We start from the raw sequence: 25,759 nt of genomic DNA, 5'->3' as shown, positions 1-25,759 counted from the left end.
TTACCTACTAGTGTCTGTTTCTGTTCCGCTGTTTCACATTCTTCTTCTTCTTCTTTTTTCTTTTACTCTACAACTTCAACATATCCGATCAGTGTTTAGTGACGAAACCTGGAAAATGTAAAGGATCAATGAACAGTGAAATGGGAGAGGGGTGGGTCTTATACTGTTGGTGGCCCGGTTTATCATATCTCCGCCCTCTCCAGTGTTCCAGCTCCCCTGAGGGCGGCTCTTTAAATTGTCCAAAAACTCCTCCTGCCCGGCGCCTTTTTTCCTTTATCTGCACGAGACAAGTCGCACGTGCGTTGTATCGAGCGCGGTCGGATTAAACTTCTCATCCTGCTGGTAAAAAAAAAAATCTTTCTCTATATATATATATATATTTCTATATGTATAAAAGATATATCTCAAATGTTGCTTTCGTTTTAATTCTATTTTCGAAGCTGCATGTGCTGCGGGGGTTTTAAATGGGCGGGCTGTGCGTTATCTGACGAATAAAAGCTGTAGCCTATCGATCGCCTATTTAACCAGGTAACCGCAGATAAACCAGCCGCGGTTTAAAGGAAAAAACAGCTCGGCTTCAATTTTAAGACGGCGGCGATAAAGCCTTAAAGGGGGAGGAAAAAGGTGAGTGCACGAACGCGAGGAGCTAAGCTAGAACCGATTTGTTGCTGTTTCATTTTTTATTTATTTATTAATTTTTTTTTACAAAGAGCTCCGGAGCTCCGGCGGGATTAGGCTGCACGCTGAAAACGTGGAGCCGTCTTTTGTTGCTTCGGCCCGGGCTTTTAGCCGCCGCCGCCGCCGCCGCCTCCTCCTCCGCTCGGATCCTCAGTGCCATTTTAGAAAAATCCGAGCGAGCATTCAGCCGGGGCTACTAGCTTGCAGATGCAAACGAGCACACAGCAGCCATTGTGTGTGTGTCGGTGGATCTCTCCGCGGCCACGGCGTGCAGACCTGCTGTGAGATAGTTCTGTGTGCACAGGCCTGGTCGTGGGGGTACGAGCAGCTACAGCAAAAAAAAAAAAAAAAAAAGAGGGGGGGAGGGGGGGCTGGGCCTGTAAGCATGGTTTAATATAAGGGTGTCCGGCAGTCCTTTTGCAGGTTGTGTCCCTGGAGTGTGGTGGGAGCTGTTTTTGCTGTAAACCTCTTGTGTAGCAGGGCGCCGATGAGACGAAAATAGAGCTGGAAATAAGCGCGGATTAATTGAGTTAAACGGTGCGCGGTTAGGTCGGTCATTTGGGTTTGTTGCTGCGGTCAGTGAGTTTAGTGGCCCGTCTGCTCCTCGTTCCTACATGTTTTTTCTGTGAACACTCGACGCCTCGTCTCACACCAAGGCCAACCAGCGTTGTGTATTTTTTTTCCCTTTTTATTTTTTTATATATATATTTTTTTTTTTCTTCATTGCATAGGTTGAAAGGCTAAGCAAACATGAGCGACAAGGGGACAGTCTCATCGAAAGACAAGGAGGCGACAGAGAAGAGAGGGCGTGGAAGACCCCGTAAGCAGCCCCAGGTAAAATCCTCAGACGTAAGTACTGCCCATTTACTCCTTCCTACCTGCTCTTGTCTGCTTTGCATGCTCTGCTAGTACTAATCTTTTAGGCGCGCCACAGCAAGGCTTATATAGTTAGGACCTGCAAATGGATGTCCACGTTTTAACTGCAGATAGCCAAATTACCCCCCCCCCCTTTCAATTCACATCTGTTGGCTCCTGCAGATACTATTGCAGGTAAAAGGCTCAGGCAGGCCAGTGTCCTCCTGGGGCCAACACTGAAATTAATCTAGATAGGCCAGCGCCATGTCGGCCTTGTGACCATTTGTTCTGTTGCTTATCAGTGCAGAGGTTTACAATAAACTTCCTCCCTGGTTTGCAAGCAACCAGTAATCCAACACTTTTAAACTGGCGTTAACCCCCCCCCTTTCCAAAACTCCAGGCCCACCTCCGCTCCCTCACTGTGATGCATGACATGGCAGAGGCGAAGCGCAGAGTGGATCATATAGATGTCCCTCAGCCTGCTGTGTTTTTACTATTGAGTTGCTCTGTTGCTAAGAGCCGGTGGTTATAAACACTCCAGAAACGCAACAGTAGACAAGTCAGCCATGACACGGCTTCTAACCACAAGGTAGACATGAAAAGGATGACTCATGTCACGCTGAATTCACCTAACTCTCTAGAAGGTGATGGTATTTCCCTGGATGCCCGTCGGGCTGTTTTTTTAATGCTTTTTGTTTTCGGTTCTAAGAAATGCATTGAGTGGCTTTTTTTTTTTTTTTTTTTTTTTTTTATTGCTAAAGCTGCAGCGTTAAATCCTAGAACCTCTTGTGCCGTGGCTGTCAAGTCTCTCTAATGAGCCGAGCTGTGCATCGTTTTTCGTTTTCATGCGTTCTCTTGTATCCTAACTTGGACCCCGTTGGCTTTTGCAGGAGGCAAGTGGATCCCCGACTCCAAAGAGGCCACGAGGGCGACCAAAGGGCAGCAAAAACAAGGCGACCGGCAAGGGCAAAGTAAGTCTCTGCTGCAACCGAAAGACGAAATCCCACCTCATCAAGATGTCGCACATGGCAGTTTGATGTATCGTGTTTTCTAGAATAAGCCCTTCCTGTTTGAAACCCCAGATCCCCTTTTGGTTAGGGAAAGCTTGTAGCAGCACTTAACCTCATCCGTCTGAAGGATGTCGGGCTGATAGTCGTAATGTATATTTATTGGCTTCCACCTAGTGGTGTCAAACAGCTTGGTGTTGTGTTTCCACTTTAGAAAATATAGGGTTTTGCTGCCTTACCCCCTTTGGGTAGGGGTGTGGAAGAAGAAGAAGGGGGGGGGGGGGAGATGATGCTCGCACTGTGCATCCTGTCCTCCAGCTTCCTGCAGCTTGTCACATGCAATATGCAGTGCAGGTGCAGCGGCCACAAGACTGTTTCCAGGCTGACATTGAGCGCCCCCCCTCCACCTCCAGCAGGCACACAGCCCTAGTTCTTCTCTGCCTGTCGTCGCCATAGCAACAGTTTTTTTTTTTTTTTTTTCTTCCTCTCTCTTCCTTCGCCCCAACCCTTCCAGCTCCCCTGTGTGCTCTCGCTTGCTGCTATCTATGGGAAAGGGAGAAACGGAGGGAGTTCGGGGAGACGCGCATGCGCGCGCACACTGCACTGATATAGGTTTAGAAGCAACGGCGTCTCCGCTCGGTTTCACCAGCTGTCTCTGAGCCTCGGACCAGGTGGCCAGCGAACTGGAGTGCCCCTGTGAGCAGTTCCCGTCGGCCTTCCAGATAATAGCCAATGAACCCAATGCCCCCTTTCTATCTGTCCAGTTGTGGTACGACTGCCACCTAGGGGCAATCCGTGGAAACGGGAGTGCAAGCGTGCAGCTCTGCGACTTGCCGATGAGAGCAGTGTAACAGACTTGGTGGCCTTGTGCTGTTTTCCTTCACAGAAAGCAGCTGGAGCCCCATCTGCAGGAGGAAAACGCAGGGGAAGACCCAAGAAGGAGGTAAGAGTCTTTAGGGGTCCTGCTCATTTTGGTCCTCCAGTAAAACCTGGATTTTACTCCAATAAATATCTTCCAATTTAAATAACTGGTTTGATCAGGGTTGTGTTTTTTTTGTTTTAATCAATTGGCCCAAATGGGGAGAAAAGGCAAAATTCAAGTTTATTTTGGGTGATATGATTACATTATAAATTAGCTTTCAGCATTTGTGACACAGAATATTGACCTACAACAGAAAATCGTAAAATCCATGATTAAAGTACAAATGGGTTGTTTACATGTACAAAATTGGAAGTAGGAACGTAGGCACAAATTGGCAAAAGTGCAAGTTGGCTTAGGATCGACGTTAACACGGGAGCTTCGCTAAGATTTTAGTATCCAGTTATGATTATGACTAGTGGGTGGTATCACATTTTTCTAATTCCTTGAGCTGCTTTTCTAAAGATTGTCCCATTCGTAAAGAGGGGTTGCTTCTTCATTAAAAGTAAATGGACTGAATTTAAGCGGAGCTTTTCTAGTCAAACAATGAATTATAATTAATTGGTTATTGAAATATTGTTGAAATAATCGACTAATTCAGTAATTGTATCAAATCGTTAGATGGAGTTTACAGACTCTAAAATGTCATTTGCTGAAAGAATCCCCTCAGAGCAGTAATATACAACAAATGTATACATCTGTAAATACGCTCTACCCAGAGTCCCTTAAGCGGCATAGTTCAAGCTTTACCTAGTTGAAGTTACTAGTTAGTCCTAGTTATAGTCTACTGTTTTGCCAAATAGGGAGGGATGGATGAACAGATATAGACCCAATTATTAAATTACCATGATGTCGACATTAAAGTGAGTTTTTTTTTCCTACATGTTTTGCCATTTAAAATGCTATTAAATGTACTTTTTTTTTTTTTTTTTTTTTTTTTTTTTTTTTTTTTTTTTTTTTTTTTTTTTTAGTTCAAAAAACACTTATTCGGGTATGTTAATTTATGAAGAGTATCCCTTTTAAATTAATTGAAAAAAATAGTCAATATATTACTAAAATAATCAATAGATGTAGCCCTACTTAAAACCCTTTACACTGTAGCTAGTCACCCTAACGCACATTCATACACAAATACGCAGATCAGTGGGCAACTTGGAGTTAAGTGCCTTGCCCAGGGGAACATTGACATGTGCCCTGGGAAGCTGGAATCAAACCCCAACCTTCCGACTGTAAGACCAATACCCTCTGAACCAGTTGCCCCAAATCTTTACCTGATTGTGCTAGCGTGTAGAGATCAAATTTGCAAGATCGGTGGCCTAAAACGAGAAACTGAGGTTTCGTAGTAACATTCTGCGGTTTGGGAAGCAATCCAAAAGCCGTCTGGATTGCATTAGTCACATTTAGGAGTGACCCAAAATTGCCCCCTTAACTAGCCCACCCAATGTGTTTATTTTTTTTCTTTTATTTTTTTATGAATGAACATCTTGGAGTGAGTGACTGAAGGAAAAAAAATCTGGATGGCTCATTGTGACTCACCAGTTATGAATCACTTCACTACAGATGCTTCACCCTTCCCCTGGGTGTTTTTTCATGCCACAGTGGTTTGTCAAAGAAGACTTATTTTATCCCCTTTTTTTTCTTTTTTCTTTTTTCTTTTTCCACGATGACGCTAGGGTTTCTTATAGGCAAAAGCAGTCACGTTGAGGCATGACTCGCAGGCGGATATTGTTAGACTTTTTTTTTGTGGGCGCCTACATGTTTGACTTTTTGTGTCTTTGTTTCAGGAGAAGGAAGAAAAGGCATCCCAAGAATCATCTGAGGAAGAGGAGGAAGATGACCAGTAATTCGACACATGCTACCTCACTCTACATACTGACTTACTGTTATCCAGAAACTGGGCTGTACCAACACCAGTGCCACCACATGACCACTGTTCACGACAAAGCCCCTCCCCTTTGCCAAAGGGCGGGGTTAACACAGTAAATATATCATGCAGCAGCACTGGATTTAAACAAAAATGGACTTGATCAAGCATAGATCTAAGTATTACATGACAGGTAACAGCCCTTCTACGCGTCATGTTATCACAAGTCTTTTATACTGGACAAGGTGTGCTCTGAGGAGCCTGGATGTTTGTTAGTCTCCCCTAAGGACCGTTAGGACATTTTTCCGCTTGGTGTCATTTCTTGCATCTGCAATAGTAGAACATATAGACTTCTTGTTTTGTACTGGACAAAGGTAAATTTTTACCCATTTGCTGTTAGTTTTGTTTCCTACATGTGAGTGAAGTGATTAACCTACCCTTTGCATTGTGTTCTAGATGGAGATGAGCTTCAGCGTTTAGGATGAGCATAGGTTACTGATGGTAGAGTTGTCCGTTTCACGTCGAGATAATTTTATTTTATTTTTAATACTCCGGATGGATTCGGGCTCCTTCAACCTTACCGCCTTTTCCTGTAGATCAGTGTAGATTTTAGACTCTTCTCAAAACATTCTCAGTACTTTTTTGCATGTAGTGGGGAGATGTAAAGTAAGTTTGTTGGTGTTTTTTCATCAGAATATTCTGATCGGACTTGCAGTTTGTGTTCCTCTAGATTACATACCATTTAAAAGAAATCATGAGTGTGCTGCTTTTTGTGTTTTATAACTCGGTTCTTTTTGGTATTTTTTTTTGTTTTGTTTTTTTTAGGCAGAGTTTTAGGCTGAAAAGTAATCTGTCGTTTCTTCAGGGAGCTTTTACAAATGCGGTTACATACTTTTTTTCTTTTTTTTTTCTCCCTTTCCCTAAAGCGCTCACTCAGTCACTGCAATTGGTCAAATGAGGAGTATGATTGTAATAGTGGATAGTTGGTGGCACTACTATCCAACAGGGCTGTACATTTATTTTATTTTTCATTCCATTTAGCCTTCACTGCTTAACCTAGCTTCTTCCTCACTTAGGAAACATAACCGTAACCTTACTTACCTTAAACTTCTGAAGATGTGTTGTACGCTGTCTACTACAGATTTTTTTTTTTTCTTTTTCTTTTTGTATTGTCAGGGAACCTGTATCCATAATACACTTAACAGCTTTTTTTTTTTTTTTTTTTCCCCCACAAGCCTAAGCTGCTACAACCTCAGTTACAAAACCCCGGAAAACTGCAAACAGGCACAGCGAAGCCTGGACTCTCATACCTCAATTTAACAGCTTACTTCATCTTGCGATTGCATTTCAATGTTTTTTTTTTTTTGTTTTTTTTTTTTCCTATTTTTAGTATAACCTAACAAGAGCTGAAATTTTTTTGTTTTTGTTTTTTTGTTCCAAGTTGACTTGGTATATAAAGTGTAGACGCGTGCCGGACTTTGCAGACAGGTTTTTAAATGTGTGAAGCAAGTCAGGGAGGCCTGCCAGCTCAACGACTGTGTTCGCTGACTGTGGTAGACTAGCAGGTGTGTTTTTATCTTTTTTTTTCTTTCTTTTTTTTTTTTATCTTCTGCACTGAAATGTTGGATCTTCATGGACAAATGCGAGTTTGTGTAGACTAGGCACTCTTCACTGTTCAATCGGGCGCTGTGTGTCCTGCATTAACGCACAGAGCCGCTCTTGCGTATCCATTCAAGTCGTACAGTCTGTCTTCTATTTGTCCCCTTCCAAATACACAACTGTATCTAGTCATTTCTCATTACATCATGCATTTGTTGATTTATATACTGTAAACTCAATAGGATGGGATCATTCTTTTTAATGTACACCTATATAAATGTACAATGTCTATATTTCTATGGTGCCCTACAATTTGTATCAAAAATGGACAATAAAGAGAACTTTCTTTGTCAATTTCATGTTTATTGTATATTTTCCCCCCCTCATGACGCCTTCTCAAAAGAAGCAAGTATATTTTTAAAGCTGCAGTAGGTCACTTTTTGTATGAAATTGACATGTTATACTGTCATGAGTGAAAAATTTTCATATGGCCCCTCCTAGTAGCCATAGTGCCATTTGCAGAAATGGGCCACTCCCAGTCAAACAACCAAATGGAGCCAGAAGGAACGTCTGGTTGGTTGTCAACCGGGCTTGTGTAGGTTAGGTCTAGACTATATAAGAAAGGCATAGATAAAATGGAAATCATGTTGCTATTGATGGTCAAAATATTCAGAAAATGTATATTAGGTGCACCCCTGGCCGTTTTATGCTGTTTTTCAGCCAATTTTTTACCAAAACTCTTTGATGGGGGCGAAGCTTGGTAAAAGCTTTCCTGGGTCTGTGTTTGTGGCTAGTTGGTAGGATTTAACTACTGTAGTATTAACCTACACGATGGGCTACAATGCAAAAGGAAGGAAAACTGTTGTATTGAACCGCACGTCTATGGATCATATAGGTATTAAATTATCGTCCAGCCATATGCTCTGCTCACACTCCTTCCCCTGTGTGTGCCATCATTCAAGCTCAACATTGCCAATGGGCTGCAGCAGTGTGGAGAAACAACCTGCTTTACAAAGAAAACTTGACAATTTCTGGAGTGGCGCCTGCTCAGAAAGCAAGCCAGGCAAACATTGGCCCAGCTGTGGAGGGAAGGAGCAAAGGGGAGGGACCTGTAAGGTGTGCTTGTTCATATTTTCAGGCTGGTCCAAGGTTTTCTCATATCTCCCTACTGCAGCTTTAAGAAACAGCATAAAGTTTCTTTAAACAAAAGCACAGGTACATCTCAGAATTTAAGGCAGCCATAAGATGACTAAATACCTGAAATCATACAGATTGCTTGGTAACAAGCATTTATAAGATGGCTTGTAGCTAATAAACGCAAGTTTTATACATGTTTTTTGCTTCCACTCAGCCTACTATTTTGCTCTTGGGGAACCTAACCTTTGCAAAAAGCAACTATAAAGTCCAAAAGTGCAGCTATGTTAAAACGCTTGTAACTTTAGTTAATGAAATACCAGCCTTTATTGTCTTGTGCAAGGGACTGCAGCAATGCATTGGACTATCTTCAATCATTTTTAAAAGTGCTGTAACTGCATATGGTGGTAACAGAATGTCAGTAACCTTGATACTATTGTCGTGGTATTCATAAAACCAGTAACAGTTTTATCTGTGCTACGTGCATTTACACACCTGATGCGTCTTGAGTCAAGGCACAGAAAATATAGTGGAGATCTCCACTCTAACACATTTTAACTCTTCGTGATCTAATATGGTCATATGCCTAAAACCTATGTGGTGGCTCTCCTACATTAAATTAGGGCTTTTAATTAGTTTGTGTGCCAAATTTAAAGCTTAACATCTCAATCAGAATAAGGAATCTATCAGTTTCACTTTAATAGAAATGCTGGACTTTTTAATGAAACTAATTATTGAGATGCACCTGTACAACTGGCTTAAAGGAGAGGTAATGAATAGCAAAAAACACATTTACAGCAATAGTTCCTTGACTTAAAGTGACACCTGAAGATGAAATCTTAAATGCAAATGTCATCCACATAAAACACTTGAACATCTTTTATAAGCAATAGATTTATGGTTTCTATATGATTAAAACCGGAAACCTGACAAGCATGGAAAAACTCATGTAAAGGCTCTAAATACCAGAACTGTGAAGTCTTTCATAAATATAGACAGACCCGCAGTTCAGTTTACATTCATCAAATACAAGGCAAAAAAAAAAAAAGTTTATAATCTGTATGAGGTTTCCTGAGTGCTGGAAAGAGTCAGACGTATGGAATTCATCTGAGAAGATTATTCACCCGGAGGAAAATTTTCTGGTGCCATGCCTCGAAGACAGGACATACTTTCAGATTTAAGTCACAACTCATTTAATAGCTGGGAGGAAGCTGGTGTTATTTGCTCCTCATTCTTGCATTTCATGCCATTGTTAAGAGTCACAGGATTTGGCAAAACCGCAAAAGAAAAAAAAAAGAAAAAGATGTGCGTTCCCAGGCAGTGGTTCAAAGCAACAAAATGAAAGGATGTTCATGCCGTTGAAATGAAACTGAAATTATTACCAGCTCGCTTCGCAGTTGGTACCTAGTTTTCCCCCAAATTTATCTTTATCGAATTGAAAGGGCGCTTCATCAAAGTGGCTGCAAACAACCTCTGCACACGCCAGACATGAGCGCTGATGTTCTAGCTGGTGCACAACATTCATGGCCTTACCACAGTGAACGCAGGCAGCAAGTTATGATCAGCACAGATGCCTACTGCAACCCACAGGAACAAGGCAGCTTGCCACAAGCTGCCCGCAACAGCATTAAGAATGTACACAAAGCACCCGATGCACAAGAGACTTTGTCTTCCACCTTCCTGGACTTTGGTGCCGGAGAGTGCAACAGTAAAAAAAAATGTGTTTGAATAAATAACGTCAAATAAATAAGTCGCAGCTCCGTTATCTCTTTGGCTCTCTAATCGCAGAGGCACTCTGAGATAATGGCCGCAGGAGCAAAGTGGAGCAAAGGGAAAGATGAGTTAAAAGGAGGGCACTTTCTTTTGTTTTTTGTTTTTTTAGACTGAAGGTTGTCGTCTGGCTCCTCAGCATCCCGTGCCAGGGCGTGTCGTCATTAAGCAGTAACATCTTTGGTCAGTAGAGGTTGTTGCTGTTGGTAGCTTCTTGCCCAGCCTTGCACAATCTGGAACACAGAACAGCTTAACTCAGTGACATGTTCCTAATAGGGATGTTTAAACTTCCACTAACCTGGAATTTAGATATTTATTTTGTACCAACACCAAAGAGAACAAGTCATGATAGTCTAAAACTGTACATTTTGAACACACAGACTTCAGCTATTGCTATAAACCTACTGGACATCAATACATTTTAGATTCGACATTACGTAACTTACTGAACATTTCTATATCTTGGATCCAGCTTATGTCATAAACAATGAAAACAATACATTGTTACAACTTATTCAATTTCACACACCATTCTATATCGCCACCTAGTGTACAGTTGGTTGAATAGCCGAATGGTGGAAGTAGGCATACAAGCGCCACCCACGCACGCAGCTCAAAAGAATTAAAGGGACATTTTGGAAACGCATCAAATCTCAGTTGGAAAAAAATGAGGTATATCCATACCGATATGAAATGGGTAATGTGTTAGGAACAAAAGGAAGCATCTTTTTATAAAAATGAAAATTTATCAACCCACAGATGGCCTAATCCGAAGTTACACAGGAAGTGAAACTGAAAAACTGATGCGGCGGGCCGGTCCAATTATCTGAAATCTCATTGCAGCAACTCAAAATGGTACGGGGCGCCCATGTGCCTGCATACTCCTGCAACATGAGGTCAGGCATTACCATGCAACAGGAGGAACCAGAACCCACTGCGCCAGAGAAAGATGGTAAAAGGCAAAATGGCTTGTACTTGTATAGCGCTTTAACTAGTCTTGACGACCTCCAAAGCGCTTCACACTACAATTCAGTCATTCACCCATTCACACACACACATTCACACCCTGACGGTGGTGAGCTATGTTGGTACCTACAGCTGCCCTGGGGCAGACTGACAGAGGCGTGGCTGCCATCCACCGGCGCCACCGGGCCCTCTAAATACCGCCAGCAGGCAATGCGGGTGAAGTGCCTTGCCCAAGGACACAACGACAGAGAGTCAGTGCGGAGGATTGAACCAGCAACCCGCCAATTGTAAGACAAAAAGAGAGAAAGGGTCAAACAATAGGTCTGGGGATTTCATCATAATACCTAATGGCAGTCAGGGTGCCATTGTTTATGCTGCGTAGGTCTGTGCATCCCTCCATGGATATGCCTTCCCAGACCAACACTGACGTACCACCAAAACAATCATGCCGGGCAATGTTGCAGGCGGCATAGCTTTCACTGCTGCTTCTCCGGATCGCTTTACGTCTGTCCCATGAGCTCAGAGTGAACTTGCTCTCATCTCTGAAAAGAACAGGGTGCCACTGCCAAGTCTGCAAATTCCAGTGTTTTCTGGCAAACGCCAGTCGAGCTCCATGATGCCAAGAAGTGAGCGCAGGGCCTGCTAGGGGACACTGAGCCCTCAGGCCATCTTCATGGATTCTCCTTCTCATGCTTTGCTCAGACATTCACACCAGTGGCCTGTTGGAGGTCATTTTGTACGGTTCTGGCATTGTTCGTCCTGTTCCTTCTTGCAAAGAGGAGCAGATACCAGTCCTGCTGATGGGTTAAGGACGTACTAGGCCCGGTCCAGCTCTCCTAGAGTAACTGTCTCCTGGAATCTTCTCCATGCTCTTGAGACTGTGCTGGGAGACAGAGCAAGACTTCTGACAAAGGTGGAGTTGGACTGCCAGTGCAACCTCTGCAGGGTCGAGGCTTCACCACAGCATCAGCCCTCACTAATGTCTGTGCAACATTGCCCACTGACATAACGTAATTACTTCTCCTGGCCCAACACTGTCTTCCTCAGCTATCAAATGCCATCTGGACGTACGTCACACGTTTAGTGGCTAAAATTAAGTAACAAATGGTTGATATTTAGGAAAATAAATGTTCTGTTTTTGTTGAACCTTCCCTCCACACGCACGATTTCTGGTGCACAATTTTATTTTTCATTTTTGTATTTTTTGCCACTGCAAATGAGATTATAAACTGGGATTTTCTACATCTACCTCACACTGTCCTGACTCAATTTTAAGCTTTGAAAACGTGCAACCAAAAAACAACAATTGACCGTGAGGAAATTTGTTTAACCAAGGATAAGATTGCATGGACCTTGCCGTCATTTAGTAGTTGACGTTACCCCAAGTTATGCCTAAATAAGATCACTTGATTATTAAATATCTGTATCTGTCTCTTTCGGTCATCTGTTATGAAACGGAGCCATCAACCAGGAGGTGTGTCATCAGATGGTCACCAACAATCACCAAGTGTCTCGACCCTCAACCATAATACTACCCCGATGGCGGGTCAGCAGTGGTGGCCAGCCACTACCCGCTCCCTCCTGGCTGCCAGCAAAGCTCATCCCTCCTGTTCCAAAGCCAACACGAGGCCATCTCTGCTGCCTTGCCCAACCTTCGCCCTGCTCGTTTTCTCTCACTTCCTGTCCACACCTACCAAGCTGACTGAGCTGGGAAACCTCTCAATGCGATCTCCACTGGCTACGGCCATGTCTGCCGAGCCCCATCCCTGCAGTCCTGCCGCAGCTCTTCCTCCGTTTTCACAAACCGTTCTCTTGCGAGGCTGCATGTAATCTCCATTAGAGCAATCACTTTCCGTTCTACTGAGCCCATTAATGTAGATTCAAGGATGTTATCCAGGTCATTGTCAAACCAGGCCTACTCCTTGCTATCAGCCATCTTAGGCCACTTAACCCTCTCCTTCATGGGCTCATTTGTACTTTCTGTAGCTTGCTTGGTGCCCTCTTGCGACTGCTGTGTATGGGATTACTAGCCCCTTACACCCAAGGCAGTCCTTATTCTAAATTTGTTGTATCTGTTGAAATATCTTCAATGCTATAATCATCTCAACAATCTCTACTTCATTTAGACTCTGTTAGACAACAAAAACACTACTAAATGATTTTATATGACTAAAGAAATTCACCAGGCTTATAATAAGCTGCAGGAAACCCCGGGTTTAAAATGTATCCGATGTAAGGAAGATGGAGCCTGATTTATTGTCATATCTCCGATACTCAGGGCCTTATTGGATATCTAAGAAATGTATTTCCAATAGAATTTGTATTTAATGTTTGTACATGGATTCTGTTCTACCTATATATTCCAAAGACAATGAAAAAAATAAAACGGTGCAAATAAGACACTTTTCAAGTCAACTGCAAGACCACTGTTGATTATCAGTATCAAAAAAAAAAAAAAAAAAAAACACAGAAGGTACTAAATTCTAAACTCAAGGCCAAATGTGACGTCATCTAATTTACAAGAAAAAAGAAAATACTCTGATGCATTGACTTTATCGTTTTATAAACAGAACACTAAAGTCTGCAAATGCAAGGTTTTCCATGTTTGTCCTTGGACGGGAAACTGTTACAAAGTACAGTAAACTGCACACTTTTCCCATACTCTGTAAAACTCAGTACAAACAACATGCCCACAGATGATGAAGTGAATCCACCCCAAAAACAAGCCAAAGGTCACTTATGGGCAGGGCCAGGGATAAAGGGAAATTTGAGATTGAGCTTGAAAAAAAAAAAAAAAAGTTGTAGAGCAACATTACTGCCTAGTACTATTTTGTTACTAGTTGCATCTAGATTTTAATCTGTAAAAAAAGAAGAAGCATACAATTTGAGGAACTACTGAAATCTAAAGCCAAATGTTGCAACTAATGATAACAGGAGGCACGTGTTTAAACTGTCAATGACTGCCTTATCCTAAACTCTGCAAATACGGAGGGAAGAATGTTGCTTTTATTGAGAAAAATATTTCACTCCAGTTGTAGAGAAAGAAAATCCAACTAATGTCGACGCCTCATCAGATTTCCCAGTTAACATCTTTCCCGCTTGCAGGGGGACACTAGCGGTTTGCGCCTCCTACCCTCGTGTCCTCTTCTCTCCACAAGAGCTCCTGCTCGGCCTCATGAAGCTCCTCTGCCGGATCGTACGTGTAAACGGGTAACAGCTGGTGCCGAAGTCTGTCAATTCTGAGGCAGAAGATAAACGGCGTCGTCAACTCAATAAGCTCACACCCAGGAAGTATGATGCAGTAGTCAAATAAACACTGTGCCAGCTAATCAATACTTAGTTCGGTCTCACCTCCTTTTCCTACGCAGATAGATTATCTGCAACAAATAAGACAATAAATAGAAATTTAAAAAATAAGGTGTTTCTCAACCTCTAATGTGATAGAATGTGAGGAGCTACTTACCAATGCTGTAGCAATTCCAGCAATAGTTATAAGGAGGAATGGCACCAGCACATAGCTCACCGCCCCACCCCCATCTTTGTGGGCAGGGGGCTGAGTGGTGGTGCTGTTCATCTTAATTAGCCTTCAAGGGGGAAAGGGCCACAGGGGGGCCTCGCTTGTTGTGTGTGTATATGTGTGTGTATATGTGTGTGTGTGAGGGGGGGATCTTTGTGCAACCAGTCCCCCCTCCTCCTCCTGTTGCTCGGCTCTGTCGTCAGGCTGCCCCCTTGTTTATGCCTCATCCTCGTCGTTCATGTGACTTCCACATGGTATCTCTGCCCTCCCCGATCAGCCAGATATCTGCGGGAGCACAAAATGGAAACGGTTCGCATAAAAAAGGAAAATGCAACACACAAAAAAAAACAAAACAAAAAAAAACATAAAGATGCAGACCGAGCAGTTAGAGAACCGAGCGTGCAGCTGCGACTAATGGAGATATTTACTGCACCGGTTAAAAAAGCAGGCCGACGTTAGCCAGTCGCACTTCGCTGATTCGCCACCAGCAGCGAAGCGCAAGCCACCCGAGCCAACGCATCCCCCTCGCCTGCTCCTAAACAAATGTCACCTTTACGCTCCACCTGACTGCTGCAATCAAAGTGGCTTCAGCGTCACGGATAATGTCTGCTGAGCTGCTGTAACCTGACGGCGAGTTCGTTGCAGCATGATCCGCAAAATGAAACTGACCAAACTGCGCTAAAGACAACTTGCCTCGGTCAGCAAGACGAAATAATCGACCCACTCTACCATGTTTTTTTAATTATTATCATTATTATTATTATTAATATTATTCGTTCTATGAAAATTCTTACTCACTCTGCAGTATTTAAAATGCCTTCCCTCAGAATAACGCTCCGCAGCTTCAGACAGGCGACCTTTCGCTGCCAGTAACAACAATGTAAGAGCTTCCGGTTAGAACCCTTCAGAATAAAAGGGACCAGAGCAAATCGCGCTTTTAATTTTAAGCCCATGTATTTTATTGAGATTGTACGTCCTAGAGACCAACACAAAGCAACGTGCAGTTCTCTCGTGAAAGAAAAAACATAAATGTTTTGAAATGCTCCCCACCACCACCTCTCTTTCTCTCTCTCTCTCTCTTGAAACTGAAATCTGTGCAGTTCTTCACAAAATAGTTCAAGCTCTGGGAGCTTGGATGAAAGCAGTCTAAAATTTCAAAGTCCAGACCTGGACCGACACACACACACATATATATATATATATATATATATATATATATATATATATATATATATATATATATATATATATATATATGTCCATTTTCTAACATGTCTATCCCTTGTGGGGTCGCGATGTGTGCTGGTGCCTATCTCCAGCTGTCAATAGTCGAGAGGCAGGGTACACCCTGGACAGGTCGCCAGTCTATTGCAGGGCAACACAGAGACAAACAACCATGTGATATAAACCATTCTATTGTAGCTATGTTTAAGGTTGTTGTCCTGGCCTTTTGAAGCCTCCAACTATTTTTTCATACTACTATTGTAATAGTAATAGTAATATCATCTTGTCATTGTAACATACATTACAACGAATTTGCATTTGTTCTCTGCCTTTAACCCATCACCATTGGGGAGCGGTGGGCTGCCATGTGCGGCGCCCGGGGAGCAATCTGGGGTTAAGGGTCTTGCTCAGGGACCCAGAGTGCCGGCACTGGGGTTTGAACCAGGTACTTGCATCCTTCTCTGAGTGTAAGCGTGCTGCTCTAACCACTAGGCCACGACCTGTAATCCTGTGACATTCCCTGTAGTTCTCTGGCCTCTTCAAACATTTATTTATTAATAATTAAATGATCATTGCAATAGGGCTTTAGTAGCTTTTTAAGTAATTTTCTTTCCAGGCTTCTATCAGGCCAGTTGAAGGTGCATTATCCCATTTGGTAAAAGAAAAGTGGACAAGTGGAAGACAAAAAGCCATATCAGATATAAAAAACAAAAGTGCCTGATGGTTGTATGATAACAAAACAAGAAAACTCAAACAAAGATAGACAAGATAGATCTGAGAGGTGCATCTTTTATTTAGTGTATCAATCTATCAATGGTGTGTTATCAAGCAACTGCAAATCGTTGTTGGTACTAAAATACCATTTTTGCATTTTTTTCCCCTGCATTTATACAGGATATATCTCATTGAGAGACCTGTCATAAAAGTTACATACAGAACAACAGTACAAGTCATGATTATGAACAAAAGCCGAACCTTTCTGCCATTTTCTCTGTAATTTTGACCTGCATATTAAATTCCTTCAGATAATTCAGATCAGAGAGGTTCAGTTCATTTTGGAGATGATTCCAGGTTCATGGTACAATGTAAGATAAAGTTTTCTTCCCCGATTATGCATGGACAGAGGAAACACAGGGAGCAATATTATCCTGGGATCAGAGGTTGTGACTGGTGTGTATGGGTGCCATATTGGAAGATAGATACGAGAGCAACAAGCCAAGAATTGATTTAGAGATAAAATTGTGCCAATGAAAAACTTTGCAGATTGAAAGAGATAGCAAGCACTTTCTTTCTGCAGAAAACAGCATGACCTTAAATTTGCCTCAGTTCAATATCAGTCTGAGCTGTCATCATTGTAACTGTATGTGATCAAAGGCAGACTGCAGATGCTCAAAAGCCTTTGCAACAGTGTGAGCACAACAGTATACGACAGTTTTCATTTGTGTTCCCGTTTTCAGCATTCCTTGTTATGTTCTTGCTGTATTCTATTGTTATTTTTGCCATTTGGGTTTTGCCATATAGTTCATTTCTCTGGACTCCGGTTTCATGTTCGTGCATTTCCTTGCATTTATTTAGCCTTCTAGTTTTTTCTTATGTTTGATACACTTTGAGCTATTTCAGTTATATTTCTTAGATAGCTTAGTTAACAATGTAAGACGTATGGTTTATTATACTGTAATGCCATTACGCTTTGTATGAATATAACATTTCAGATGCTGCTGCATAGTCACCCTGTGAAATTGTCTGATGACATTAAAAACTTGTGAAAAACACTCCGTATCATTGTTGTTTTTTAAAAGGAGGTACAAAACACGGCTAACCATGTAAGTAAGTTGCCACTAGATGTCACTAAGCTTGCAGAAATCATGAAGTGCACGTTTTAGGAAATGTGTAGGTACCATATTTACTGTTTAAAAAAGTTTTATGTTCTTATTGTTGTTTTTACTTATCAATTATTTGTTGCTACAATTATTTTTAACCATTGGGGGGGGGGGGGTGGCATTCAGCTGAGTGTTTGTTTTACGTGAATATGTGACAAAGTATGCAGGCTTAGTTTTGCAGATAAAAGCTGGCCTGGACTCATGTGATCCAAGTAAAAAAAAAACAATTGCACAAAAAAAAAATCTGCTGATGACAGTTTATTTGCACTTCAAATAACAATATTGTTAATCTGGTTAAGAAAGAAACAGCATTTGATTGATTAGGTTGAGGGTCTGCAAAGGTCTCCGATCTGCAAAACAAAAATAGTGCCTCTCTTTACCCTGTTTAATGCTAAGTGGCCTAGACAGGGAGCTTTGTTTCAGTGAACATTACACCCGTAAATCAACAATGAAATGAGCTGAAATGGGTCCCCTATATCTCAGTGTGCATGTTTAACATCTAACAGAATTTTGCTATCTTCTAAAAACTAATAAATTAGGGTATTCCTGTTCCTTCTCATCCAATTAAGCTAAATACATAAAAGTTAATAATAAAACATCATATCTGATAATGGTGGGTAGGCTGGTGCCTATCTCCAGCAGTCTTTGGGTGTGAGGCCAAGTGCATCCTATACAGGCAGCCAGTCCGTAACAGAGCAAGACACACAACCATATACACACAAGACCAAATAACCTAACAGTCTTGTTTTTTGACATAGTGCATAAAGGGATTAGAATGACCAAATCGGGGTCGTCATTCAAAGAAGCAGTTATATATGTGGAGAAGCTCAGCAGTATACGTCAACATAACTGTCGCAACCTCCACAAATTTGGTCTTCATAGAAGAGAGGCAAGATCTTTCCACAGCTGAAATCAATGTAAAAGACAAAGCAAACGTGAAAAAAGGTGCTCGGGCCTGATGAGACCAAAATTATTTCTTTAACAGGCATGCATAACATGTCATAAAAGTAAAACTCCTTCTTTTTTTTTGCAAATTGTGACAATAAAGTCATAATATTATGATCATAAAGTCCTATTTTTTATGAGAACACTTACAAAAAAGTACAGGAAATACTACATCTTTTTAGCACATTAGCTTCTAATGATCTCGCGACCCCCCCATGGGGAACCCCTGTGTTAGAGTGGCCTTAGGGAAAGAGATGAAGACTGATGTACACAGATCCTCCATCCAACCTGCATGGGCTTGAGCTATGTTGAAAAGAAGAAAGGACAAAAGTCTCAGTTTGTCAATTTGCAAAGCTGCCAAAGTATTAAAGGCAAAGGCTTGTGGATGGATGCACTTACAGTTGTGATTTCAGTGACATGTGGAACTACAACTTATTGACACACATACAGCTTTCTATTTGCAAAATATTGTTGTTTTTCTTCCCCTTCTCCACCATGCACTACATTGTGTTTGTCCATCACATAAAATCACAATAAAACCCACTGACTTTTGTGACTGTAACAAGACAAAATGTGAAAAGGTTCAAGGTGCATTAATACTTTTGTAAGGCAACTAAACAAACTGAGCAGACAGGTGAACAAAAGGATTTTTTTCTTTTTTGGAGTGGATGAGTCAGTTTACTTGCAATCCACGGAGGAACCCCCCCCCCCCCCCTCTCTCTCTCTCTCTCTCTCTCTCTCTCTCTCTCTCTCTCTCTCTCTCTCATGAGATGTGAGCGTGGTTTACACGGAAAAGGGGAGGAGGACAACTCCTCTCAACTTGATCATTCCATTGGTTGGAAAGTGGTTGTCACATTTAAAGCTCTCCTCATACATTTATTTCCTTATTATTTTTTGGTTTGTTTTGAACAACAACAATTCTTCGTGTAAATACAAACAGCATTATTAATCAATAACAGTACAGACAATTACATAATAATAATAATAATAATAATAATAATAATAATAATAATAATAATAATAATAATAATAATAATAATAATAATAATAATAATAATGACATAATAATGACATTTAATGACATATTAATGATATTTTGCGTAGCTTTCCGACGTTTATATGGGACCAATGCTAAGAAGAGAATTTAGAAATTGCTTAGCACACTGCCGTCTATTCCTGCTGTCCATTGAGAGTAAAAGCTGGGCAGTCCCCACCACAACCCCCACTCCCCCCCCTCCTCCCCTCCAACGCGCGCCTGTGCCGTGGAGCTCCCCCCTTGCTGCGTGCATCGTGATCTCGTGGATGCAGAGTCTTGCAGAGAACGCAGGGTCACCTTCTGTCGTACTGCAAGGGGAAAATACGGTCTGATTCGCAGCAGATACTACTGGGCGGCAGCAGAAGCAGCAGCAGCATCCCCGGTAAGCGTTTACGGCGCGGCCGCATCCCCACGCTTCATCTGGGGCAGGAGGCGAGCGTCCCTTCGGCGAAGGGCGAGATGCAGAAATCTGCATCGCTCTCCGTCATGTTGACGAATGTTCCGCCGCCGCTTGTAATGCAGCAAAAGCTGGCGGAGTGCAACAGATCCAGGGGCTGAATGCGTTTGCGTTTTGCAGTTTGTAATAATTCGTGCGTCATGTTAACATGATGTACCTGATGGTTTGCTTACGCCACGGGGGGAAGGATGGTCCATCTCGCCTCACCTTGAATTAATCTTGTAAGCTTTGTTGAGTCGTCTAAATTTTTTGGTTTACTCCACACCAGGTCCTGGTTTCGGTTCAGATTGTAAAACGACACATTACTGTTCTTACTCCTCGTCGCTCTCTGTTGACAACGATGGCTTGGATGCGCAAGTTCGACCTTATATTTAAAAACAAACGTGCAATCAAACATTGAGCCCACAGTTCATTTCGATGCTGTTTCGCGTGCGGGGAATTGCGATGTAGTCTAGGCTTTATTTCCACGCGTCAAATGGTTAAACAAGACAACGAACGTGAACTTGGATCAGTCAGAATATGGAGTTTGACCCTTTTTAAGTCTAAAAACGGGTTAATGGGTGTAGATGAGCTGCTTGGTGGTCATGTAGGGGTGTTTTTTTTTTTAGGATTTCTTGGGGGAAATGGACGCCAGTGTTAATGAGAGCACTCCGCTCAGCTCTCCCGTTATGTAATTGGTTGTCACAGCAAAGCGAGGAGCCATCTCTAGCGTCATTGTTTTCCCTCTGACAAACCAACCGTGCCACAGAGGAGGAGCATCCCGCTTTCTACATGGGATTAGGTGCATGTGGTCCTTCTAATCATTCATCAAATCTGCTCCCAGGCTGAAACGCATCTGGCCTCCCAGCTTACTGAAGTATCTGATTGCCACCTTCAGGTGTTTGACATCCCCAACTGTGATGATGGTGATGATGAGGAGGAGGAGGCAAATGCATTTCGTTGGGCTTGTTTATTAGGCCGCTTGCTGCATTAAGTTGTTGCATCCCCCCTCAAACCCCGCAGCTGCTGTCACGTCTCAAAACATCTAGTCCTGCCGAAGGACATGCAGCCACGCTTGTTGATGTGAGGGCTGTTGATGTGTTTACAGCGGTAAAGTATCAAATTATTGTTTTCGGTTGTCTCTTCACGGTGCTGAATCCTCTTTTTGTTGGAGAAGACAAACATTTGAGCAATTTAGCCTCAATGACAAAATGTATGCAGGGAGCAGTCAGTGTTGCTTAGGAACATTGACAAGTGTCAAGCATGGTGGTGGTAGTATCGTGGTGTGGGCTGGTTTGCCGGTGTTTGCAAAAGTTGGACGGAATAATGAAGAATGAGATCTACTGTTTTTTTTTTTTAACTGAACCCCAAATCAGCAGCTAGACCTTGCTGCTGCCATCCCCTCCCGCAACACCAAGCCTTCACCCGACAATGTATGCCCCTCCCCGCCAGAGAATGCAGAACTGTGTGAGGGCTGCGATGTGCTTGTTATGTTTGTTATGGTGGGGACAAACAAAGCCACGTTCACTGTTGTCATGGATTTTAAAAGAATAGGCGTTCACACCAACAGATTGGTTTTTGTTTCACGACTGAAAGACTGGGGATCACACACTTAACGACCGTGGCTTCAGTAGGATCACAAGCTAAAGACTTCATCAAACCAACTAAAGCCAACTGAGCGCTTCAAACTCATGTGGAAACTCTTGCTGGGGCGATAGTTTGAAGGAACAACATACGTACATACGTGGCAGAAATAGAAGATATTCTCAGACTGGTTATATTTTTGTCCCACTCCCCAGTAAAACAAAAGACATGAAATTTAAAATACTTGAAGTTAATCCCATGAGTGAATATGATTTGAATAATATAGACTATTTCTGTAAACTCACTCTTGACAGTGGCCTGCAACATGAATTTGAGGTTCTACATTTGTTTGATGGGTTTGGAGTTTCTGTCTATGTTGGCTGTAATCCGAAAATGTAACTTTTTTCCATTTTGACAAACAAAAATATAATATTTGGGTTGGATTGTGCAGATTTGCATAAATAATGTATGCATAGCTTTATATAATATGTGAATTGGTTAGTTTGTTTCAGTGAAGCCCTTTGTTAGCTACCGTTTTTCAGTCATAAATGTCCAAATATCTCTCCCTGATTTGTTGGTTGTTTTTTTTAAATCACTTTCTGATTGTAAATAGCAAGGTGATCATTTGTTTTGTGTCCCGTGCTGTCCCGTTTCTTATGTTGTATAGTTACAAATAAAGTGAAAACAAATTTTGGTTCACCGATGATGGTGCATCCCAGCCTTTCTACTTCATTGGCTGTCAGCGACATACATGTGTAGTTGGATCAGCGAGCAGCTCACACTACCCGACTGTGTCAAGAGCTGCATCAAAAAAACTCAAGTTGTGTGGTGTGTACCTCAGCTTTAGCTATGGAGTAAAAACTGTCAGTCAGTTTGTTTTGGAGTTGTCCATGGTGCTGAAGCTGCTCTTAGCTGGAGGAGGCAAACAATAAGGGATTTGGGCTGAATGACAATAAGAATGTTTGAAGGAGTCAAGGGGAGTTCGTTACACTGTACAAACCGTCAAGCATGGTCTTGTTGGCGGTATCATGGCATGAAGCTGTTTTGCTGGAGCGCTGACCGAAGTGAAAGGATTAATGCAGAGGGAAGGCCACATGCACATTTTCCGTTTAAGACTCCGAAAATATCCAGACCTGTCTAAAGTTATACAGTTCCCCTCTGCAAAAGAATGCACAGGTAATGTGAGGGCTGACATATTATTAATAGTGATGGAGGAGCACAGTGGTGTAAAGTCCAGTCCCTGTTACATCTGTTATGTGAGTGTGGCCTGCGTACTCTGTTGATTTGATGACATAATATAGTAAATCACACAGCTCGGATTCCATCTTGAGATCCCCTCATTATAGCACAGAACTGCCCTGTCACATGCAACCAGCTTCTCTATATGGTAAACAAGTCCAGTCCTCAAGAGCTTACTATCCTGCAGTTTTTGGATGCGTCCTTTCTCCAATAAAAAGAATGGGTTGTTACCAGGTTTGTTAACGAGCCACTGATCCGTCTCAAATTTGCAGAATTGTGGCTCTTGAGGACTGCACTTGGGCCTTCTTGCAGTTGCAGATGTCAGTTGGGCTCTTTTGGACCAAGCCTCGGCGCTGAACTACTCACTCTTTACATATCTGTCAGCACCCATAAAAGTCCTACATACTCCTGGGTTGGGGGAGGGGGGTGTTGGGGGTTAATTCAATTGTCCTGCAGAGAGGAGTGTTCAACAGTACCTGCTATTTATTAGCTGACATCTTGCTCTCAGAGGAGGAGAAAGGTCAAAAGTGCTGTGGTTATAATTGGTAGGACTCCTTAATGAAAGTAGCAGCATACATTTGGTTAATTGTATCCTTTTATTTCAGTTATTAACTTTGTTTTATTTTCATATTTAACTATATTGTTTGTCCATTTTTATTGTTATTCTATTTTAGTTAATATTTTTTAGTTTTGTTTATTGTTAAGGAGTGGCTGGTTGGTGGAGATTCTTGCTTATGATGCCCTGCGATAGCCCCTCATGCTCCAAGCCTTCAGCTCCTCTTTTCATTAGACACAGAATCTTTTGAAACTTATCTTAGTGATTAAGAAGCATACAAATATTTAATTGTCAAACATTAGGCTTAGTTCTTCATCAAAATAATTTTTAATCAATATTTTTTGGAAGAAATACTTCATGTACATAATTTCCAACAATGTTACTGAGAAAACAAAATGTTTATAATCATTTTTAGTCTTTTTACAAATAGAGTAAATGTGTCCCAAATCTTTTTCATGCTTCTCTCTATGTGGTCCTTCAGCAAAAACAGCTTTGAAAAGGTTCTATAACAAAAGCTTCATATATTTCAAATTATATTTAAAAAAAATCTGTGTTACATATTGAATAAAGTAAATCTAAAACAGGTGTAACAAGTGCATGTTTTTTTTTTCAGATAGTTTTTTTTCCTAGAGATGGTGAAATGCAGTCCATGTTGAAAACACAAAACAGAAAATCAAAATAACTTTTTTATTGAGCAGAATCAGCAACTGGGAATCAGATACTAACTTTGATATCATTAGCCACCAGAGCTTGCTGGAGATATTTTCTTTTAGGCTTCTATTGTTCACAACACAAGGGGATAATAACTCATTTGATGAACATGCAAATAATCACATTTTTTTTAAAAAGTGTTGGAAAACATTTATAGCTTGCTCGCGCCACTCCCAAGGCCATAAATTGTTGTTATAATTTCTCTGGCTAAAACAAGGGTTTATAACCTGCAGTTCTGGGGCCATAAACGTTGTCTTAAAAGTTGCCAAAAAGGAATGAGCTGAACAACAAAAGTAATAAAAAAGGTCCATCTGCATATTATTTCCTATGCAGCGAGACAATAAATTCTTCACCCTAATCTGTTTTGTTATAAGATCAAAAACTGTTTTTTTTAACTTTTCAATAAAGTTCCAACAGAATTTTAGTCATTCAGTTTGTGTAAAAGTGTTATATGTTTTTCTTATGTATTTATTTATTTAAATTGTGTTTAGTTAGACCACAAAACAAACAAATTTTGTAAAAGTGGTATTACAACTGATAAGCTATCTTTGTTAAGGGTCATGTAGCCTTTGCAGATCTGGACACATTTTTTATAGTGGTACAGAGAATAAAAATTAGCTATTCTGAACGGGAAAATAGCTGAACCCACAATCTTTGTGTCTTTGTAAAGGTAAAGTAATTTATGCAAGGACAGGGATATCTCACCTTCCCTTTTAGCAGAGAAAAATAGACCTGATACTGTAGGTTAACCAGACCTATGATACTGTTTGCCTAAACTCCCAGGACAGGACAGGACAAGGCAGGACATAAACAAAAATAGTAATTTGAAGGATTCATTCACGCCATTGAAGAAATAGTACCATTTGTTTGAAAAATAGAGGTTAAACAACATTTTGTAATTAGAATTCCTTCGTTTCTTTTATAATCCAAATAAACAAAAGTGCTTTAAAGGGCCAGTATTGATTATCTGGCCAAATTTAATATCTTATTTTCAAATAATCCCAGAACTCTTTGAGGTAGATATGTGGTTTGATTATATAATATGTCTGTAATGTTTGAGTCTCAGTGCTAACAAATGTAAGATAAGCCCATGAGGACACTTTTCTCTCTCTTTTAGCCTGAATGTTTACTCTGTATGAGGAGTGAGGCAGCCTTCCTGCCTGCACAGGAAGCATCTTGCCTGGATTTGATTAGGGTTTTGTGGTCATGTAATCAGCAGTTTGATCGGTAGTTATCTTTAAGTTTTAATAGATGAACAACATCTACCAGCGGGACCCACGTTTGATAGCAAGCTTAACTCAGGAAGTGAAAATGTTATCCCTTTAAGAAGTTGCAATGGATGGTTTCAGAGCATTGTTTTTAATCTGGGTTAGTTTGGTTTATTTTTCACTTGCAGCTGTAGGAACTGGCCAAGGTTTAATATGAACATGAATGAACCCAGGGTACTAAATCCAAATTATCCAACTTTACCTTAAATCAACCAGTTTCAACAGGATAATGGTCTTAAACCCAAACCAAGAGCACAGAGCAATACACAGAGCAGACTATCATTTAGCTTTTGGAAAGCCTCATCTGTACTGAAAATTGGTAGACTGTTTAAAAGCCAGAAACCAACAAATTTACCAATTCAGTCAAGAGGAATGGTCAAATACTCAACCACAATCATGCTTATTGCCTGCTACAAAAAGGATGTGGTTGAAGTGCGACTTCCATATAGCCTTCTAGCCAAACACCAGTTGATTATGTATTTAACAGAAACTGAGTCACAATAAATTCTAATGGTAAACCCAATTCATGTTTATACAATTATTTTTAGTTTACTGTATCATTATTATATTC

The 25,759-nt window shown here is 41.3% G+C and overlaps 3 protein-coding genes and 1 long non-coding RNA gene across 7 annotated transcripts in view; 3 read left to right on the top strand and 1 right to left on the bottom strand.

Annotated features, from left to right (window-relative positions):
• Positions 1-201: 201 nt before the first annotated feature.
• On the top strand, positions 202-7,276 carry hmga1a (high mobility group AT-hook 1a). Of its 2 annotated transcripts, none has more exons than XM_021318243.2 (5): positions 202-342; positions 1,410-1,527; positions 2,424-2,504; positions 3,427-3,483; positions 5,244-7,276. In XM_021318243.2, the coding sequence occupies exons 2-5, from the start codon at positions 1,429-1,431 to the stop codon at positions 5,301-5,303; spliced, it is 297 nt and encodes a 98-aa protein (XP_021173918.1). In that variant the 5' UTR covers positions 202-342; positions 1,410-1,428; the 3' UTR covers positions 5,304-7,276. The 2 variants fall into 2 exon arrangements, with proteins under 2 accessions (XP_021173918.1, XP_035996148.1); XM_036140255.1 differs by lacking the exon at positions 202-342 and adding an exon at positions 506-624.
• smim29 (small integral membrane protein 29) lies at positions 6,704-15,207 on the bottom strand. 3 transcript variants are annotated; one of them, XM_012865911.3, is made up of 5 exons: positions 15,108-15,207; positions 14,256-14,594; positions 14,144-14,169; positions 13,926-14,031; positions 6,704-10,059 (listed from the first exon to the last, which is right to left on the bottom strand). In XM_012865911.3, the coding sequence occupies exons 2-5, from the start codon at positions 14,364-14,366 to the stop codon at positions 9,991-9,993; spliced, it is 312 nt and encodes a 103-aa protein (XP_012721365.1). In that variant the 5' UTR covers positions 14,367-14,594; positions 15,108-15,207; the 3' UTR covers positions 6,704-9,990. The 3 variants fall into 3 exon arrangements, with proteins under 3 accessions (XP_012721365.1, XP_021173916.1, XP_021173915.1); XM_021318241.2 differs by lacking the exon at positions 15,108-15,207 and adding an exon at positions 14,743-14,867; XM_021318240.2 differs by lacking the exon at positions 15,108-15,207 and adding an exon at positions 14,688-14,710.
• LOC118563937 lies at positions 11,055-12,098 on the top strand. Its single transcript, XR_004931543.1, has 2 exons — positions 11,055-11,705; positions 11,757-12,098. It is a non-coding gene; the product is annotated as an uncharacterized LOC118563937 (long non-coding RNA).
• A 4,392-nt stretch (positions 15,208-19,599) lies between the features above and the next one.
• LOC105928610 (protein kinase C and casein kinase substrate in neurons protein 1) overlaps positions 19,600-25,759 on the top strand; it is a 59,451-nt gene continuing 53,291 nt past the window's right edge. Inside the window, exon 1 of the mRNA XM_012865958.3 lies at positions 19,600-19,776. The gene's annotated coding sequence lies outside the window, so the exon portion shown is untranslated. The remainder of the gene's footprint in view (positions 19,777-25,759) is intronic.

Source organism: Fundulus heteroclitus, chromosome 1 (genome assembly GCF_011125445.2).
Source record: "Fundulus heteroclitus isolate FHET01 chromosome 1, MU-UCD_Fhet_4.1, whole genome shotgun sequence".
Taxonomy (NCBI): domain Eukaryota; kingdom Metazoa; phylum Chordata; class Actinopteri; order Cyprinodontiformes; family Fundulidae; genus Fundulus; species Fundulus heteroclitus.
Note: the sequence above shows the minus strand (reverse complement) of the source record. Positions and strands in the feature narration are given on the sequence as shown.